Source organism: Paramormyrops kingsleyae, chromosome 2 (assembly GCF_048594095.1).
Source record: "Paramormyrops kingsleyae isolate MSU_618 chromosome 2, PKINGS_0.4, whole genome shotgun sequence".
NCBI classification, from domain to species: domain Eukaryota; kingdom Metazoa; phylum Chordata; class Actinopteri; order Osteoglossiformes; family Mormyridae; genus Paramormyrops; species Paramormyrops kingsleyae.
The window spans coordinates 32412028-32432016 of record NC_132798.1 but is presented as its reverse complement, the minus strand read 5'-3'; the positions used below and the strand labels follow the sequence as shown (position 1 = coordinate 32432016).

The 19989-nt window shown below is 51.1% G+C and overlaps 1 protein-coding gene across 7 annotated transcripts in view; it reads left to right on the top strand.

Moving 5' to 3' along the window:
- fbrsl1 (fibrosin-like 1) overlaps positions 1-19989 on the top strand; it is a 196596-nt gene that overhangs the window by 153754 nt on the left and 22853 nt on the right. For all 7 annotated transcript variants that reach the window (XM_023812306.2, XM_023812309.2, XM_023812308.2 and 4 more), the window contains exon 6: positions 17026-17074. In XM_023812306.2, the coding sequence (XP_023668074.1) occupies positions 17026-17074 (49 nt within the window). The remainder of the gene's footprint in view (positions 1-17025; positions 17075-19989) is intronic.

Below are 19989 nucleotides of genomic sequence, written 5' to 3'. Positions count from 1 at the left end.
TTTTGAGCTGTTGGGGTCGCTTTGTTGTTAATTTAGACACATCTCTCTGACAGTGTCTGCTGGATGTTGTGGAGATCCTCCACCCTCCACACATTGTCTACCAGTGGGCTTCATCTGTTCTCCTCTACAGACTTTAAGTAGATCTTGACTCGTTTCCGGTGTTCTCTCTTCGTGCCTCAGTGAGCGCAGATCAGGAACGGAGGGATCACTGGCAAATTAGCTCAGTCGGGAAGTGCTTCTCTGGGACCTGCTAGGACTTGTTTTCGAGGCCTCCCAGCTCCGTATGCACCCCCACCCCCCCAGAGACCCCCGCTGTCATTCTACCATTCCCGGGGGAGAGGCTTTCATAAGAGCCCCACACATGCACCGCTGGTGTTTATCTGGAGAAGCCTCATGTTTTTAATAGGAAGTCTGCTGTGTTAGGGATGACCCATAATTACAGTCAGCTGGGAGGTAATTAAAGACCATGCATTCCAGACGCAAAAACCTCAGAGCACCCTCACTGCTATCACATGCGAGGCTGAGGTGGACACATGTGAGCCTGGACCAGCTCGCTTTCGACTAAGGTGCGGAAGCATTGGTAAACGTAGGGCGGGGTGCGGCCTTCATCAGGCTGACTGCATTTTTAAGCTTTTAACACCCTTAGAGAGTATTCTGCAGTGTGAAAATGACTGTGAGGCAAGATGGTGACTATGATCATGATTATATCGTCTTCCATTGACCCCTCCGCCCCCATCTGTAGAACCCAATGCTGCCTACTCAGTTTGTATAGGTTCCAATGCAGATGGTCTCATTCACTTTGCATGGAAAGTAACCTTCAAGAGCTAAGTTCTTGGCTTGAACCCACCCACCAGTGGTCAGGTCTTTCCATCAGAGTGTGATTTCAGCAGGTTGTACCACTTAAGGGAATGACACCCCAGTTCCTCGGATGATGCAGAAGAGCTCTTCCACTTGCCATCTAAGCCTTGTTCCAGAAACAAGTGAAACTACACTGTTTACAGTAATATCACTGGCTTTAAAGGAAGAACCCAGCGGCGCCCAGCCAGGAGTCTCAGCTCCATCGACTGCTGTCTTAATTTTAGCCCCTAGGGAATCTGTGCGGCCTGCAGAGGTCAGAGATGGCAATGGGTCAGTTTCCTGTCTACCGAAAGCAGAGCTGAGCGGCAGGCCGTGGCCCGTGGGCGGCACGAGAACACGACACCCATCAGAAACACGACCTTAGAGGTGGTAGCCTGAAGCTCAACATCTCGTCAAGGTGTCCTTCAAAAGTACGGAGTGGAATATGAGTCTGTGGAGGAACGGGAGTCCATCCCGGAACTTAATAACCCTCCATACCTTCTTTGCATTATGTCATGCTGAAGGATTTCAGCTACTACTTTAAAGTAGGGATCCCCAAATGAAAATAGACCTGGCTACAGACCCCCTGCTGCTAATGTGTGATCACATAAGTAACTAGGAACCATGGACTGGACACTAGAGGATAACAGTAGACACTTTTAAAGTTGTGAAGTGTCCTGAAAGTTGTATCATGGGGTTTTTGCAGAAAGGCAGTTGCCCCGCCACCCTTGGGAGGACAGTCGACGTATTTGTGATTTTGAAGTGATGCCAAACCCGCTGATTCCAGTTCCCGTTGCCCGGTCTCCCAGTTTCCCGTTTCTGCCAGTTACATCAGCGTGTGAAGGGTCTGCTTTTACAGCAGCGGCCGGTTTTGCGTTAACTACCACGCAACTGTTACATATGCTCTTATCTAGCCAAGGCGATCAACTTAATGAAGCAGGGAATCATCTTTCCCCTGTACCCGCAGAAATATTCACTTGAAAGTAAGATGAAAATGCATTATCTTAGCCTGGGTTATGAATGAAAATCTCATTTTCAAATGGTTACATTTAATGTGACATATCCTTTTTTTTTTTAAGAATAGCAGACAACCATGTAAAATTTAATTTGCCTTTGGCTGAGTTAAAGGATAGTGGAAGAAAAAGGTTGTTTTGTAAATGTATGCATAAAGGGTAATGTTCGATTTTTAAAATCTTTTTTTTTTTTTGCTGATGAAACGTGTTCATTTTAAGCAGTGGTAACGTCGCATATATATTCAGCTGAGGTGCGTGTGTCTGTGGGGGTGGGCTGTCACGTTGTTAAACTGAGAAAGGTGGCGCGCCGAGTCGCGTCGCCACTCCCCCGTTCGCCCATCGATTGCTCTCATCTAGTCCCCGCGGTGCTCCGCTCTAAGCTCTCGCCCAGCCAATGCTGGATGCTCGGGCTCAGCCGCTCCACCTATCGTCCATCGATTGCTCTGGTCTAGTCCCCGCGGCGCTCCGCTCTAAGCTCACGCCCAGCCGGCGCTGGCTGCTCGGGCTCAGCCTGCCGACACGCTACGGAGCTGCAGTCTCCGCCGACGTGCGAGGGGCTGATGGAGGACGAACCCGCGACAGGGAACCGCGTCTGATCTGCTCCGCTTTCGCTGGATACGTCCCATTCCCTGCTCTTCTCCTACCGCCGCCACCCTCTGAAATTACCCGATTTATTCCTGGGATCTATTGTTAATGATCTGCCGCCGGGGTTTCTCGGTTCGGCTTGGATTCCCGTCGGCGTTAAACCCGATCCGCCGCTTTTTTTTTTCGGGTCTGAAAGGAGGAGCATGCTCTGGTGACTATTTTTCATGCATGAAAAAGTTTTTGTTTTTGTGCGTTTTATCGAGGTAGGAAAACAAGAGGAAATATACACATCGCGCGTTTTGTGCAAAATTAAAAAAACATACGCAGCCTCCCCGGGCTTTGACAGTTTCTCCGCTTTGGAGAATTTTACCGGGGAAGGTAGCGCGTGTGATTGGCGTCTCCGAAGGACGATCGGCGCTGCGAGCAGCCGACGGTGCCCGGACCGCTGCGCTTCCCTCTGGATTTAACGCTACCGATTCATCGGGCTCCCATGTGCGCGGCTGACCGGCACTAGGTCTCGGTAAGATTATGTGCGTTTTTATACACTTGATCTCCTTTTCTGTGCCGGGGTCTGGTGGTGCCGGCTCCTTTCTCCTTTGAATAAAATCCAACCGATACATTTGAACTTTTAGGTTTTGCACGCATTCCCACATCTGTCCCAGCTATTTTAAGGGAAACGGCTGGAATATCCCGTGTCTTGACGCTCCGAACGGCTTTTTTCTTTTATCTTCTCGGACACATTTTCGGACACGCTGGTGTTACCCTGCTATTGTCATAGCCCTGTCGATCCAGCAGCCCTGCTTATATGCTTTATAAAGTGATAACGAGAGGTTTTTCCTTTTATCGCTGTTACTTCTTTGTTCCCTGAGTGATCCTGAGCATTTTCTTATATATTTATTTGCTTTTGACGTTTCTGTTTGTTTTCTATTACTGCAGGTGGTGCTGTTTAATTACTTTTTGTTCTTAAAGCTTTGCACGTATCTGGATGTTGGACGTTTTTGTTGTTGATGCGGTTGTTATCGTTGTCTTTTTATTTTTATTTTATTTTGCTCCCCGTTACCCTTACTTCTCCGCCTGATTCGGAACCAGCATGTCCGTGCTTTTCATTCGGTCCGATCCGCACCTTTCACGAGGTGAGATCATATATCTCACCGATTCGGTTATAATACTGTAAAAGGTGTAAAATAGTCTAAAGCAACGGAGTTTTTTCTTTCGAAACTGGTTTATTATTGTTATTGATATCAGTAATATTACAACATTTATGGTCACTTACCGTTTTAATAGCACAACAATAATGATGATGATCATTTTAATTATTATTATTACTCTAATTATCATTATTATTGCAGTAGTAGTGGCAGAGCGACGCGCCGCGTTTCCGAAGTTGCGCCTCCCAGCACCGCACCTTTGCCCCACGTATAACGGCCCTTTTTCCGCCACTTTCCGCGGTTGTGACACGGAGCCGCGCGTTTTGCACGCCTCTGTTGAGCACGTCACGGAGCGTGAGCGTTTAACTCCCGGTAAGGCACGGGGCCGTGTCTCTAAAAAGCGGCATTGCTGTTTAAACTTGCGCTCATTATGCCGTGACCTCTGTGTGGATGTTTTATTCTCTCTGCGCTTCCCGCTGCCGAAAGTGACAAATATCGGCCGCTATCCCGCCGCCTGCGCAAATCACATTACACCGTTCAAATTTTATTACTTAAATCCATCAAAGGAGTCACGCTTCTGTACCTGTAGGGCTCGAAAATCACATTTTAAAAAAATGCAGCGTTTAATATTTTTATTGTAGTTGCCTGCCTGCCTCTTATATAGTCGGGTATACGGTTTTTGATCTGTGATGTAGCCTATTCCAGACCGAGTTAAATTCCATCAGGGTGAGGGCTGTAGCTCAGCCTTACAATAAAGCCGTGCGATGCATGTGTAACCCTAAGCCTGCTGCTGTTTATGTAGCAGTACATGTGCTCTGAGCCGCGTCCCCGCGTCGCGATCGTGCGCGCCCCTGCAGTGTGTCGCTGTCTACGTGGAGAGAGGCGTCTACCTGTGGCTGTCAGTACTGTGTGTTTACCCGGGAGGGGCGGGGAGGGGGGCATCTGGTAAAGGTCTGAGGTTCCTGGGATCACTGCCGTGCCGCTTACGTTTGCAAGCAGTAGGCGGGCTGTCTGTCATCGGTACTGTGTTACTGTTACGGCTCTCCGTGTTCCTGCTCATTCAGGCTTATTTGCTTCGCTTTTTACCGCAGCGTCGCCACAAAATTACGTTTTTTAGTCCATTATATTAAATTCATATCAAATTTGTCTCCTTTCAATTTTTCTTCTTGCTGTAGTTTATAAAAAATGTGTGTGCGGACGACACCACTGACACATAACGACCAGCCCCCACACACCCGCCGGATCGCCCCCGAAGACCACCGCCCGTTATCTATCTCGTTTCCTGAACCGAGCGCTAATCTTTAATCTACTGCTCAGGCGGCTCTGGAATTAGTTTGTAGAGGGGGAAAAAATCAGTTATTCATATCTTGAGAAGTGCGTTTATCTTTGCCAGGGAGCAGATACGTGAGGGGCCTGCTTGGTAGCTCCGATAAGAGGCTCACACGCCCTCCAGCTATTTTAATGTAAGAGTTCAGGCGTATCACAGCGCGGGGAGATATGAGAAGCTGTGCAGAGCTAAGCTACCGTCTTCGGGCTTTCAGATCGCGGCGAAGGGAGGAAAAGCTGCTAAGATTCGAAGCGTCTCCTGTGATAAGGACGTTCCCGCCACGGCCGCCGTTCTTGAGCAGAAACGGACGCGGCCCGCATGCTGGAGTCTGAGACCTCAGGGTTGAAAGACATGAGCCCGTCGGACCTCGTCGACGGGGTGAATTTGGAGGACGAGCAGCGCAAGGAGATGCCGCGGGTGGTAAAATGAGAAAAGGAGAGGGAGACTTGTGAGAAAATGGCCGCCGTTCGCCGAGGGAGTGCGCGTTAAAACGGCCGTATTAGTACGTCAGCGGTAGGCTTAAGGCGTTTGTCATGGCTGCTGTTGCACGGAGGGTCGTGGAAAAGCATGCCGCGTTTTCACGGGAGGCTGACAGGAGGACCTGCGGGTGTTGGTGTCGGTGATGATTGGGTGGAAATGCGGGGCTTCCACATGTGAGAGCTCGGCCACATTCTGGACACCAACATGGTACCTTGGAAAAGCGTATGGTGGGAATCAAGGGTGTTTCTCAATATGCATCCGTGACCGTACTTGTGTTCTCTACCCATTTTACGCCAGTTCCGATACTAAGAACACAAGTACAGATGGTGGTAAAAATCGCTAGATGTTAATCTTACCCCGCCCCAAATATCAAGGATGCATCGGTTGCATCCTCGCTGAACAAGACCAATCCCGTGATTCATTGTGCCCCAAGATCGTTCTTGGAAGACAAGTTAGCAAGACCAGCCTTGCCAAGACCACAAGTAAAATCTTTGTGTTCTTCCCTTCATTTCTCACATTACCAGGATTGTGGGTGTGTCCGTGGGGAGGTGTGGAGGCTGAGGGGTTCACATCACACCCAGCTCAGGGATCCCTGCTTTTGATGGCATGATCCCGTATAAAACGGAGACGGGCTGGGGCACCTTGATGGCATCAGGGGGTGGCTTGTCAAACTGAAGAGGTTTCTCTACACTGTGAGCCTGGCTGCAAGGGATGTGGGAGCATTATTCCAAGGAATCAGCAGCCTTTCTTTCAACATTTCAAGTGTTGGACAACAGGCTGCCTGCATCCCTCCCAGTCTGATGCTGTGTTTGGTCCGTGAGGGTCCTCGGTACACAATTTTTACCTCATTTTTACCAAACATGGAAGGCATCCAGAGCCTCGAGGTCCTGCTGGCACCGTCGGTCACCCTGATCGCCACCCCCCGCCTGGCATCAGTGACACAGAGGCATTTTGTTTTTTTGTTTTTTTTTTTCTTTTCTTTTTTTTTTCTGTGCCCTGGCCATGAGTGAGAAGCCCCTTCACTTCAAACATCCTTACAACCCCATGAATATTTCAGCCTTTCTCCTTTCATCCTTTACTCGCCCCCACCCCTCACCCCCTCCAATTAGCTCGCAGTGGCAGAGGGCCACAATCGAAAGAGAAAAGGGAACCGGGGTGGGGGGGGGGGGCTTTGATTTCGGCGAGCGGTAACAAGCAGCCCGTCTCTCCTACACAAGTGGCGCAGGCACTCGAGTAAATTCCCCCCCCCCCCCCCCCCCGAGTGCTGGGCGCAGGTCAGCCTGTGGTCTCCACAGCTGTGCTACCCCCCCCCCACGCTCCCAACCATCACAGCGCCCTCACTGTTGTAAGGCGGGGCATGCATCTTTTATCAAACACTTTGTTCGTTTTTTTTTATTCATTTGGATGTGCATGGAATACCCTAAATGCACTGTGTGGCACAGTCACCGAGGTGCTTTGACATCCTTTTTTAAATCTCTCCATTTTTGCCTGGTCTGTTTGTCTCAAACCCAGACCATTCTTATGATATCAGGACCAATGGGATGGGCGAGCCTGATGTCCATACAGCCAAGTCCTCCTGGGGTTCCGTGTAGAAAATGAAGGTTTTTTGCAGAAAGGGTTGGAATGAAAGACTCCTGAAATATATACGATTATTGTTAAAGTGATGGAAATGGATTAGATCGATTGAGTGATGTTTTAATATGAGATGCGATGAGCTTGTTGAGATTTAGTGTTTATCTTGACGAGTGAGTTCATCCTTTAACATCTTTAGCTCCCACCCTTAGTCAGCAGATTTAAGCTGCAGATTTAATTACATGCGTTCCTGCCGGACGCTGATGTGCCAGGCGGTCTGGGTTCGGGGGGCTCGGAATGGGGCGGCAGACACATGACGCAAAGCGGGCTCCTTCGTTAGCGCGCCGCCGGGCCCCCACTCAGATTAGGGTAATTAACACCCGCTGCAGATTGCGGAACAGCTGTGCGGCTTAGCGCCGTGCCATCGCCACGAGCCGCGACCACGCCGGATTCCCGGTGCCTCCAAATGCTGGGGGGGCATTAGTTAGGCCGCCACGGCATACACATCTCCATATTAGTGCTCCCGTTCTGTTTGGGATGTTTTTCTGTATTTCAGTGCAAATATTTATGCACTACAGCTTGTTCTTTGCGCCCAAACCCCAGCAGTTCCCTTAATTAGATTATTCATTAGCTTTTATCTAGCGGGATTTTCTGATGAGTATCAGAAGTCAGTGTGGTCTGTAGGGGGCGCTCCACTTCCTTGGCGCTCTGGGTTGCTCTCCTCTCAGCCCACAGGACCAGTCCTCGAGCTTTTGAGCTGCAGCTGAGGAATGGAGAGGTTTTTATTGGGGGGGGGGGGTGCTGGGTTTCTCTCCATGGCTCCCGTGTATCAGTGGTAAGCTCTGCAAGGAAGTGGGTGCCTTTTTCTTAGCCTTCCAAAAACTGCACCAAAAAGCACACTATGAAATGAAAATGGGACATGGGTGCCTGGTGGGGCCGGGGGTAAGGGGAAAGCACCCCATGGCAGCCCCCCACCCCCCCATAATTTAATCTTCTCATCTGGGTTCCCCTGGCAAGGCCGGCCAACCCCCCCCCCCACCAGATTACACGTAATGCCTAATGAAAGGGGCATGCCTTTCTGCATCCCCTGTTGGCCTCCGCGAATCCCCCCCATTTTTACCATTTTTATTCCTGCTGAAAATTCCGAGGTGCATGACGTCACATCCGACCAGTCTTCTGTTCGAGCTACACATCTCAACAAACAAACATGGCTGCCTCCGTGGACACACTTATGTGTTATTGTATGAGCACAAAAACCTTGTGGAATGACCATTTAAATTATTAATTATTAATTAATTTTCAAGCGATATTCTTTTTTTTCCCCAGAGGCAAACAAATCAGAAACACTAACCAGTCAAACCACATTAAAAGCTTTATAATATTTTAGTAGATTTATAGCGACACTTTTTTTTCGACAGGCAAACATCACAAACAAACCGAAGACGCTAACAAATGTGGTAAAAATACTGATATTGCATGCAGGAATACTGTATGTACATGATACCGTATTCTCTAAATAGACCGCATTTCTAACTATTGACTGTAAGCAGTCATGTTGAAATGATGACACAGAATCTTGTACATCAAAATTCTCTCCGACATCAACATCGGAAAAGGGGCGTGTTTCCAACAGGAAGTGACGTTTTCAACAAGTTTCCCTGTTTTTCTCCGACTTAGACTCGGGGAGAGAGAATCGAATGCAGGATTATGTTTCCCCGTGTGTAGTCAGTATATGCATGCGTACGCAGGGTCTCTATTTTTACGCCAGGTCAGGTTACTCCAGTCAATACCAGCAAGCCCCATTGCCATGCTGGTGTGCGCCTTAGGGGACTCTGGCTGGCCGACACCATGCCACCAGCAGGATCTGGAAATTCCCCCCCCCCCTAAATGGTAATGTGAGAAATGAAGGGAGGGCTGGCTGTGGTCGTGGTTTGTCCTGGGGGGGGGTGAGGTGTTTTTAGTTGGCAGGGAGACTGAATTTCTTCAGCCCAAAGGGACTGAAGTCAGTCCTGAGAGATGAAGAATGTCACTCAGATTTACGGCTGTAGCCCGTAAATTTGGGGGGGGGGGCTGGACCTGGCACTTCTGCTGAACCTTGCATCCTTTGTCACAGACTGAGATCACTTCTGTCTGTGTGCCTTTGGTTAATGTCACCAGGGGTTTACATTCGGGCCAGACTGTGTTTCTGCACCCAGGGGTATCAGCGGTATTGGTGTAATTACTCCGGAAGGCCGAGCCGTCAGAGGGAGTCAGGGCAAGAAAGTGTGAAAGAGAACAGGAGGACCTGACCCCCCCACGCCCCCAGGGAACCAGTGCAGCCTCACACATCACGCATCTGTTTTTCTGCTCTAATTATAGGCTGAAGGAGAGGTGTGCGGGGGGGGGATGCGCCTCGCTTTACCGAAAGACGGCCCCCTCATGTCTTGCCACAGCCTCAGGACCGGCCCCCTGCCGGTGATATGGGTGGGGGGGCACGCTGAGCAGCGGTCACACTGGGGGCCTGCTGATAGCCTCACTGTATGTCTCACATCTGTCAGAATCATTGGATGAGGGGGGGCATGGCCCCCTCGCCTCATAAAGCCACACAGCACCTGAATGGGCCTGTCTGTCACACCGCGACCCCAGGCTTGGCCTTCCATGAGATTACCGCTGTGGTGAGCTTTACCGAGTCTGTCTGGTAGACACTGCTCTGTCCCGCCTAGGAGGGCTGTGGTCCTGCCAAATCTAATCAGGGGTCACGGGGACTAACTCCCCCCACTGAACTATGAACAGGTGATCCCCTGGAAGCAGGCGGCATCAGGAGCCGCATTAATCACGTATTTCAGTGGATTATAGCTTTTGGTTTGGGCATGAAGGGCCTCATTTGGTGGAGTCGCCGCCGTTTTATGCAAAAAAAAAGGGCTGGTGAAGGCGCCTCACGCGTAGTGCCTCGCCTCACGCGTAGTGCCTCGCCTCACGCGTAGTGCCTCGCCTCACGCGTAGTGCCTCGCCTCACGCGGAGTGCCTCGCCTCACGCGGAGTGCCTCGCCTCACGCGGAGTGCCTCGCCTCACGCGGAATGCCTCGTCTTGTCTCATGAAGGAGGCCAGCTACGGGGAAATTGGGGGGGTTAAACACTGGTGGCCCCTGAGCGTTCTGAAGCTGCAGATTAAGTTAGGCCCAACCTGCAGTACTGACTCAAGCTGCCGATGAACGTTTTAGTCCAGTTCCTGTGTAATTTGAAAACGGCCGGCATTTCTGTTCCTGAGAATTATATGATGAGTTGTCAGTATTTTTTATAAAATTTAAATAATCTCTGTCCCTGGTATATTCCTGAATTTCTGCATCGAAATCATGAATGTAGATTTTGGGAGGAGTGTTTAGTGTAAAAATAGCTGAGTGGACCACAGTAGCTCTGTTCACTTTTCTTTCTATTTGGATCATAGAAATTTGATATTGTTTTATAAATGCCAGCCAGGGGCATCAGCAGGGTATGAATATTATGACAAATTCAGGCACTTTGTAGGGGCCCTAAAATCCCTGTTATTGAATGGGTCAACCCTAGCAGGGGGCCCAAGGTGACGTTTTCTCAGGGGTCCTAGGATATCTGGCTACTCCCTTGCCCCCGCCCGCCCCCCCTCCCGGGAGGTTGCTCTTATCCACCAACAGCTGCCGGTAAAATAAGTGACATCCCCATATGTGTAGACAAACCGCAAGTTGCGGGTAGCTGCTGCCAAAATATTCACGGAACGCAAGCCGCCGCGTTTATGCGCCCAGGGAGATGTTATGCTTGTTGCTGTTTTTATTCTGCATGAATAATTGAGCGTGTTTTTTGTAATACAAGGTTGCATTAACTTGTGTCATTATATTTTAATCAGCAGTGAGTTTTTTTTTTTTTTGTCATAACTAGGCTGTGCTGCCGCTGTGAGCCTCAACAGATTCTGCACTAAATCATCTTACCGTTACGTAATTCCTGGCATCGTTCATTAATTTCTTCAGCCGCTTTGTACAGGTGCTTCTGTGTTTAAAAAAAAATAATTAGCTCTCCTGTTCCCACACAGGGGTCACTGAAGGTCAGACGCAAACCCAGGCCCTCATTATCGTTCAAGCTTCCTACACGTCGAGTGAAAATTGCCGTTAGCCTGGATCTGCCACGTCCTGGCAGAGCTGCTGTTGATTTTTAGTGCCATGTCCAAATGAGGAAGGGCCAAATCCTGCATCCCGCAGGAATCTACCGAATCGATACTCGCAGATTTCACAGGCAGGCACGCCTGTCACTAATGTCTAAGTACAAACTGCACATGTATCCCAATGCAATTGCTGTGCACAGACGCCAAACGCAAACCTTGGCTCCCCCCAAAGTGTAATCGGGCACGAGTGTGGGACAGCAGTACTAAAAATAATCTTTGAATTGGGGTGTCACTAGGAGTCACTAGGGGTGAGTTAAGCTCAGTCACATGGATTCTGGAGAGTCCCCCGCTCCAGCACGACAGCATGCCATCAATGTGACACGGTGTGCAGTGTCCAGAACGTGGCTGCTGTCAGCCATCATCACCCGTCTGACGTGAGGCTGCAGGGTCCGGTCAGGAAGTCTGGGAAAAACCTTCCAGTGTTTTTTCGTTTTTACACCCTCGCTCTCTGTCTGGCTTTCTGCCGAGTTCTGAACTACGTCTCAACAGGGGCCAAGGTTTTTGGGCTGTGAGTGGTGTGGCCTGGATGCAGAAACAGCATGCAGCCCCTGATGGCCCCATGAGAGTGTGGGTTCTCGACTCTCGGAGGAGGAAACCGACCTGTCATCGTCATGGTGTTAACAAGCCCTGCCTCTCCACTGTTAATGGTCAGGGTCGCGTTTCACGATAACGGAAACTGGGTTGACATTTAAACTTCCTTTTAAAACAAGGGAGCCGTTCATTCCATTCCCACGTTTGCTTAACTTTAAACTTAACTAAAAAATGCACCAGCTCAGATTTGCGTGATGACACTTATTTTTACTGCCAGTTAACAAAACATCTACATTTACACGTCATTCCCACGGGACCTAGTTGTCCGAATGCTTTCAGGCGAGTTGTCCCCTCGTTCTCTGAACATGGGCGAGCAAGCTTCCTGCCCTGATGTTAATCATAGCCTCCCTTGGGACAGTGAGCCCAGAATTAACCACCCCCCCCTCCAGCAGTGCATAGGGTGGGGGTCTCTGTCACAGGTAATAAAAGAACCCTTCTGATTCCTTCAGATTAATTGCTTTTTATCTCCTGCTTGCATTTTTATACTCCCATGGCTGTGACCCCCCCCCCCCCCTTTGCATCTCCATGTGACTCATGAGCACCTGTCCCTGCTTGCGCATCCCCCCCACCCCCCTCGACGGGGCTGCCTTATTTTCCCACGGCCTGCTGAAAGGTGCCCTGATTAGAATCAGCCTCCTGACCGGCTCACCCTCCACCCCCATAAATATCCACCTGATTTCACAGCCCTGCTGATTGCAGACGCCGCTTCGGCGATGTAATCTGCCTTTGATGGAAATCTCTGTGACACGGATGCCCCCCCCCCCCCCCAGTCATGCAGCTTCCTGTCTGTTTTGTTTCCGTTCTTCTTAGGGTGAGATCCCCCTGGATGGTGCCCCCTAGTGGTCAAAACTCTCGGGGCCGCCCATCATTTTTTATCTCAGCCCTTCTAGTCCCATTTCTTGGCCCCCATGAGCTGCTGTGTGATGATTTGTGCCCCCAGCTTTAATACCCCTGTTTTCTTGTGTGCCCCGCCCCCCCCCCCCACTGGGCAAACAAGCCCATGCTTTCGCCTGATAGGCTCCTAATTTGTAAAGTGAAGTGACAGGCGACTGTGATAAGGGCCCGCAGCTGCTCTCTCAGGGGGTGGGTGAGGTGCCTCCCACCTGCCCCCACAATGTTTGTCACCGACAGAGTCTGAGGAGAGTGAGGCGGGCAGCCCCAGCCAAAGCCCCGCCCACACCCAACCTATCTGCATGAGTGTGGGGGGGACCTGGAGTGTTGGGTCGACTGCATCCATTATTGTTCATTTTAGGGGTGCTGTAGGTGGTATGGTGCACTCTGTGATTTAGGAATACCCCCCCCCCCCATTAATTTCACCTCCCTGAGCCGCCTGCAGCAGGGAACATTGATGGATGTTCATGCCGGAAGCTGTTAAATGACAGGGACACGTATCCGCGGGAAAGGAAGGAACTTCGCCTGTGTCTAAGCGACACCCCCCCCCCCCCCCCACCATCCCGGGCTGCCGCCATGCCTGCTGTCACATCCGGGGCGTTCCAAGGAATGCGGTGTGGGTGCTCAAAGATGGGGGGGGTGAGCTGATTGGGACAAAGCACCGTCCTCTCGTGGTGCAGGCTGCTGGGGGGGCAAACTGTGTCACATCCTGCACACCCCCCCCCCCCCCCCCCAAAAAAAAATTATGACATGCTGCCCTAATTGCCTTCGTCACTTGCATATCTGTGCTTTGCCTTTGCGGACAGCTAGAGGACAGACGAGGGGGGGGTGACTGTGTAGTGCTTAATGCCGAGCCCCCACCCCGGTGTCACCGGCCGTGTTCTTCTCCAGCGCTTCGCCGTGGTCCTCCGTGGGCTTTCTGTAAGCCGCACTCTGACGCCATCTTGCCCAGAGCCGCATTCCCTCAAACCTGGGTAATGAAACATGATATGGAGCCTCGTTACCCCGATGGGTGCGTGACCGTGCCGGGGGGGGTGTTTTTGCTATGTTTGGGGGTGGGGGTGCCGCCCTGTCCTCACCATGCCTGCCTGTACCCGTTTCCGTCTCCCTTTCTACCCCCTCAGTCTGGCGGCTCCAATGACATTCGCCCCCCCCCCGCTGTCCCACACCGAAGGTATTCGCGCCCCTCAGGCCAGGAACGCTGCCGCTGTGGGAAAACGAGCTCTCAGCAGTCTTTAGAAAACGAGGTTAATTGAAAGAGGATAATTGCTGACCTTCATGTCTTTGTGAAATTACATCCTTAACTGATCGATGCCTTTCATAAATCCATGGCAGAAGGTCGTTTTCCCTGATTAGTTCCCGGCTGCATCAGGCAGGGGAATATTCACGTTTTGCCGGCCCTGTGGGGATGGGGGGGGGGGGGAGATGGGGACTGAAGGATGTGTATATTTTTTTCTCTGTTTTTGTCTTGCATTTAGATTTTTGAATTTTCTTAATTGTGTCTTGTGGCCGTATTAATTATTGCCCCTGTCCGCCTTTTATCCATCCTCATCCGCCCATAGCAGCATGGTAACGGGGTGTTAGGGTAGCAGGTTAATGTTGTTTTATTGATGCTGGGGGCCAGGGCTGGTCAGTGATGAGTGGCCCTGTCCCTTTCACTGCTCCTGACATCTTTATATTGTGGAAGCAGGAGCTTGGCTTGGACATTCTGCCGAAGCCAAATGTGGGTGTCCTCGGCTGCTGTGACCTCACTGCCCCCCCCCCCCGATCTAAAGTGTGTCTAATGACAGGAATAGGGCTCACTGGCTGAAGCCCCCACTGACAGCTTTTCTGAGACTTCCTCAGATTGCAGACAACGTCTAAGGTCAGGCTTCCTGGGGGGCCGTCCAAGGGGGGTTGGGGTGTCCAAGGGCCCCAGCCCTCAGCAATATGGCTTGAATTTCCTCAGTTTTGAAGCGGTTATACCTCCCAGCTTCTCCTTGCAGGGGGGAAACAGACCCTGACCTTTGCTCTGGCTCCTCCACCCACCGATTTATGCTCGCCAGAGCGCCTCCTCAGAAAGAGTGCGAGGAATTTGTTATGCGTGACCTCTGACCCCGGGCTCCAACGGGAGCCACGGGGTGGGGAAGTGAGGTGGGCCTGAAGCGGGTGTGCAGCACAGAGCTGCTGTTTTTGTGCTGGAGGGTCTAACAAGCGGATTTTGCAGGAATTTGAGGCATTTTCAGAACACTGGCTGCCCAGGCGACCTCAGACCATTCTGCTTTTTCTTTAGGAGGACAGCTTCTGTAGTTCTTAGGGAACCTCACGTCGGCACAGTGATTACAAGCACGTGTCACACAGGACAAACGCACGTCAACACATGTAGCCCAAATGCCCTGATTTATGTTTTTAATAAAATCAATTTTGTATTAGTTTATATAAAAGGTTATGTTTTGGTCTTTGTGTGCTCCTGGGCTGATTGTGTGTTACTGAATATCGTGAGTGAAATGTCACCTTGGCTGGGTAATAGCCAGCTAATGCCGTTAGCCTTAGCGCCTCTACCGGTCATCCGTCATCAAGCTGCAGTCTGTTCCTCGCCTTCCCAACCCTGGGGACGAATCCTGGATGCTCTCTATAACTTGCCAGGCGTGTCAGCTGTGATTTATAGGGGGGCAAACATAATTAGCTATGGATAAACATGCTGGCCATGTTCGCAGACGGAGAAGGAATATAAATTCTGCGGATTCATGCAGATTGGCCACCCCTCCTGTTCACCATCGGCCTCTAAATCGGGGGAGTTTCTAGCAAGCGACGCCGGAGGCCGTAAAATCCCACTCAAAGTCCCTTCCGCTATTTACAGCCGGAACATAACTGACGGCGTTCCGATGTATCCAGATTAATGACCAAAGTTACTTCCACGATGTAACCATAGGGACTCTGGTGCGGCAGAACGCAGGCAGAACCCCAGCCGGTTTTGGGGCCCTTTCAATAGCCCAGCCTCCCCGCCGTTTGATGGATGAGCTCACCACTGAGCATGGCAAACTCAGCGGCACTCTGCCATTGGCTGCCCTCACTGTGGAGGCCGTGCAGAGGACAGAGAGGTGATGGAGAAAGCCGATGGAGAAAGGCATCAAAGGCGCTTCTGAGGACCCTTGAGTGGGAGCCAAGGTGCGGCCCCCTCCTTTCAGGGCTCCTCGACTTATCTGTGCTTTCCCGAGCCTGCTCCCCTCATTTGCATATGTTTTGGTCTTATTGGCGGCACATCAAATAGCCGTGTCTTCCAGAACTTTCCGAGCCAAGCCCCAAGGCCGACGCTGGCGTTTATCGCCAGCGCCGGAGCTGCACAGCCTCCCCCCCCACAGTGTCGGACACGGCTGACGGTGGCTCCTGAGTGTTCTCGAGGCGCGTACAGACCTTCTAGAAGATTCCAGCTTGTCTGTCGTCGTTACTTTCGACTTTGCGAAAAAGGGGGGGGGGGGGAGACTCATGGTGCTGGAGAGTCTATGTAGTCCATCAGTGACACCCACGAGGGTGTTTCTGTCTGCGCCGGAAAGGCCTCTCAGTCGTCATTCAAGGCTCTGCGTGGCCTTTGCAGACATGCGCGTGACTCTCCCTGGAGCAGAGTGTCGCCGCTCTCCTGCAGCTTCTCGCAAATTTTATGATGTAGATCATTTGAATAATGAGCTTTTGCAGTGAGCCCCAGGCTTCCAATGAGGCGCGATCGTTATCAGTCACAAAAACCGAGAATGTTTATCACTAAAGTGTGAAAGCCAAGAGGCTCATCTGCTAGGGGCCCTTATGCCCATGAAACAAGGGCTTGGTTTTTAACGAGCTCCATGTCCGCAGCCCGGTCCTTAGCAAGCCTCCCTCGATGGGGCCGTGGCTCCTTTCCCCTGTGGATTAGGGCTGGTGTTTTTCAGTGCTGATGTATCCAACATGGCCTCTAATACAATGCCCGTGCCCGGCCTCTGGGCTCCTCTGTGATTGGTCGGCGTCTCCCCATGATGGGGGAGTTCGCCGGCACGTGCGGGGCTCTGAGAGGTGGCGCCTCCTGCTGTCTCACTCCTCTCCATCCCTCTCCTCTGCATTGTGACATCTTTGTTTGCACGGCCTGCTGCCAGGCAGCGTTTCTGACGGCACAACAGTGCCCCCTAATGTTAGTTCTGTGGAGGCTGCTTGAGCGCGTCCAGGTTCAGAGCGTTCGCTTTGTAAACGGTGGCTGTGATTGTGAAGGGGCCACACCTCCTGTTGTCGGGGTTCGAGGTCGCCCTTTTCAGCTCGCCACCTCGACTGATGCGTTTTTTTACTCTGATGCATTTGTTTACCCTTCACAGCCACCCTCCCCCCCCCCCAACTCGGCTAAACAGTCTCTCTGACGCACACCGTCTCAGGTCACTCTCCCAGGCAGTAACATCTCTGTCTCTTCCTTCACAGGCTTCGGATGTAGGATCAGAGAAGCTCTTCTCGCCCACTGCGCAGAAAGGTGAGTGCTCTAACCCGCCCACACCCCCCCTCCCACTCCCATCTGCGTATCCAGAATGTTCTCTGTGCCCTGCCCGCATGTGACCCTGAGCTGCACAGTCATTTTTATCGGCTGTATGCACGAGAATCCACATCTTTTCTAGGTCCGCGGGCTTGCTGGTATTTTTGGATGCTGATGTTATCAGGTACTGGTTGACCAAACCCCTCCCCCCACCCACCTGTTTCCGTGCACGCTGCCTTGGGGGGGCTGCGGGAGATGGGGCCGGCGATGTCCTTGGGGAGACGGCGCCCCGCGGTTGTGTGTGTGGGTGTGTGAGCTCATGATGCATGGGGCCGTGTTCCCTCAGGGTCCGGGAAACAAGCACATTAATAATAGATGATAGCACGCAAGAGAGAGCTATTTGTTTAGTGTGGGGCTGTTTCCGGTGGGGGGGTTGTTGGCCAGCTGGGAAAGATTAAGAGCTGCACTTGTTAGTGACTTTAAGAGAACTGAAAAAAAACCATGGTGGTGGGAATTGTGGGTGTATTTCCCAGATAACACCCTACTGCTCCTGAGTAATCGAATCCTTTTAATCGAGGATGCAACCTTGATTTTTTATTTTTTTTATTTCCCCATCCCCCATGCGTCATGCCCCCCCCCCCCCACCCAGTCCAGCAAAGGTGGTGCATCATTTTAACTGGTGAACCAGCCAAAGAAATAGTGACCCAGCAAACAGATACAAAGGTGGGGGGTGACTTGGTTCTTGCTGTAAATGATTTGTTTTATGTTTTATTGTGGATCATCCTTATTGTTGCTCCGCTCTATATCCCCTTTCCCACATGTGATGAAAATGAGCCGAATGTCAGCCAGCAGACTTAGCTGATTTTAATATTTGCTTGATGGATATCCTTGACCCCCAGGTTGTGACCTGCAGTGTTGTGGGACACCCTTCCCCCCCTTCCCAGGCGAGAAACACACCCCCATAATCCCCATTCGCTCTGCACTCCATTCCCCCCGATGATCACAGAGTGAGATCGGAAAGGGGGGGGGGGGGGGGGCCTCCATGCCATTCCCTTACCTGTAACTGCCGCTGGTTTTTATTGCCCCGCCGTTGCCAGTTTGGCTATGGTCCATGCTGGGATTCCTGCCCTCAGCAGCTGTCCCTCTCTGCCCGGGATTCCCACATGCTGTCTGGCCAGGGATTCCCCCGGGGCCAATCTGGGGGCCCTGCTCCTCAGCCCGCAGACCGTCCAGATGCAAGCTTTTTAAGAGCGGTTTGAGAGGGGCTTTGCAGGGGTCACTGAGAGAAGGGGGGGGGGGGCATTCATTTTCTGCCACGATAAGGCCTTTAAAGGCTGGTCACCTATGGCAACCGAAAGCCGAGGATGCTGGGAAATGACTCTGGCAGACTTGTGGGGAAGCCTGAGCCTCACCCTTGAATCAGAGGTAATGGGGTATGGACTCTTCCAAAGAGAACGCCTGCTGAGCACGTTAATGGCGCCGTTTGGCTGATTAGCTTTAGCATTGTGCTTTATTAGACTCGCCGTAATGCCATAATCATACATAATGCTACAGTGGGACCATGGCTGGTGCTTTGTATCTTTTTAAGGATTTACATGCCTTTAATTTAGTTATGTTTTCCTTCTGTTTGCACTGACCTGTTTTACACTCTCCCTAAGCGATTTTTCCAACCATTAGCGGTGCAGTAATGATCTTGGGTTGTTTTGTTTCTTTTCTTTTCTTTTCTTTATGAGTACAGCCTGACAGTCTGACCCTGTGTTCCTGATGCAATAACTGACTCTTTTGAGATGGTCGCAATTAACATTTTTGCCTGTAGTATTCCTCAAATTCCAGTCCAGACTGATTTTGGGTACACCCTATCCCATAGTAGGGGGTGATGCCGAACAGACTGGGGACACGCGTGCATGTGTGCACACACACACACACACACACACACACACACTGTGAAATGAACCTGTTAGTGTCTGTCACTGTCTGTCACTGCTTGGCACTATTTACCGCGTTTCTGACCAGAGACGCTCCCATTTTGGTGGGGGGAGGGGAGTGAACCTAGGGTGCCTCGGGATAGAAAAGGAAGAGTGCAGAAAAAGCCATTTTTGAAGTGGATTTGTGGCCTTGTAATCCTGATTAATTCTGACCCGTTCTGCTCATTTTAAAGAGAGCGTGAACGGCTCGCTCCGGCTAAAAAACCGCCAGATTAGCGGCTTTGTGCGGCTTAGGGGCAGATGGCATTTTAAGCTGGACTTAATAAATTGTTTCCATTAAAGTTACCGGGCCACACATAGCAGACTGGGGGGTGGGGGTGCAAGAGGGGGACAAAGAGAGCAGGAGCGCGAAACGTGAAGGTAGAACAGAAGTAACCTTCCATGTAGCTGAACTTCATGCAGTAAGGGCGTTCAGATCAGGTCGCTAGTTAGCTGGGGTGCACCTTTAGCAAATCGTTAGCATACCTTGAGTATACCATCAGTGCACCTTTAGCTTTCTGTTAGTGTAACTTCAGTGTGCCGTTAACATACCATCAGCGCAGCTTTAGCAGATCGTTAGCATACCTTGAGTATACCTTCAGTGCAGCTTTAGCTTTCTGTTAGTGTAACTTCAGTGTGCCGTTAACATACCATCAGCGCAGCTTTAGCATACATTTAGCGTTCCATTAGCATACCATTAGCGTACCTTTACCATATGCTTTACACACCGGTCGTGTACCATTAGCGTAACATTAACATCAGCACTGGGCACTGACGATGGACTGGGACCTTCCTCCATCAGCGAGCGCCCTGCCCGGCAGCCGTGGACTGGCTTTGTTTTGTGAGGGTTGTGCTCGTGTTAAAGCCCCAGCACCCCCCAAATTCACAGCGTGTTTGTTCCCCTGATTGAATTTAAATTTTAAACAGCGACAGATCCATACAGGAGCCGCG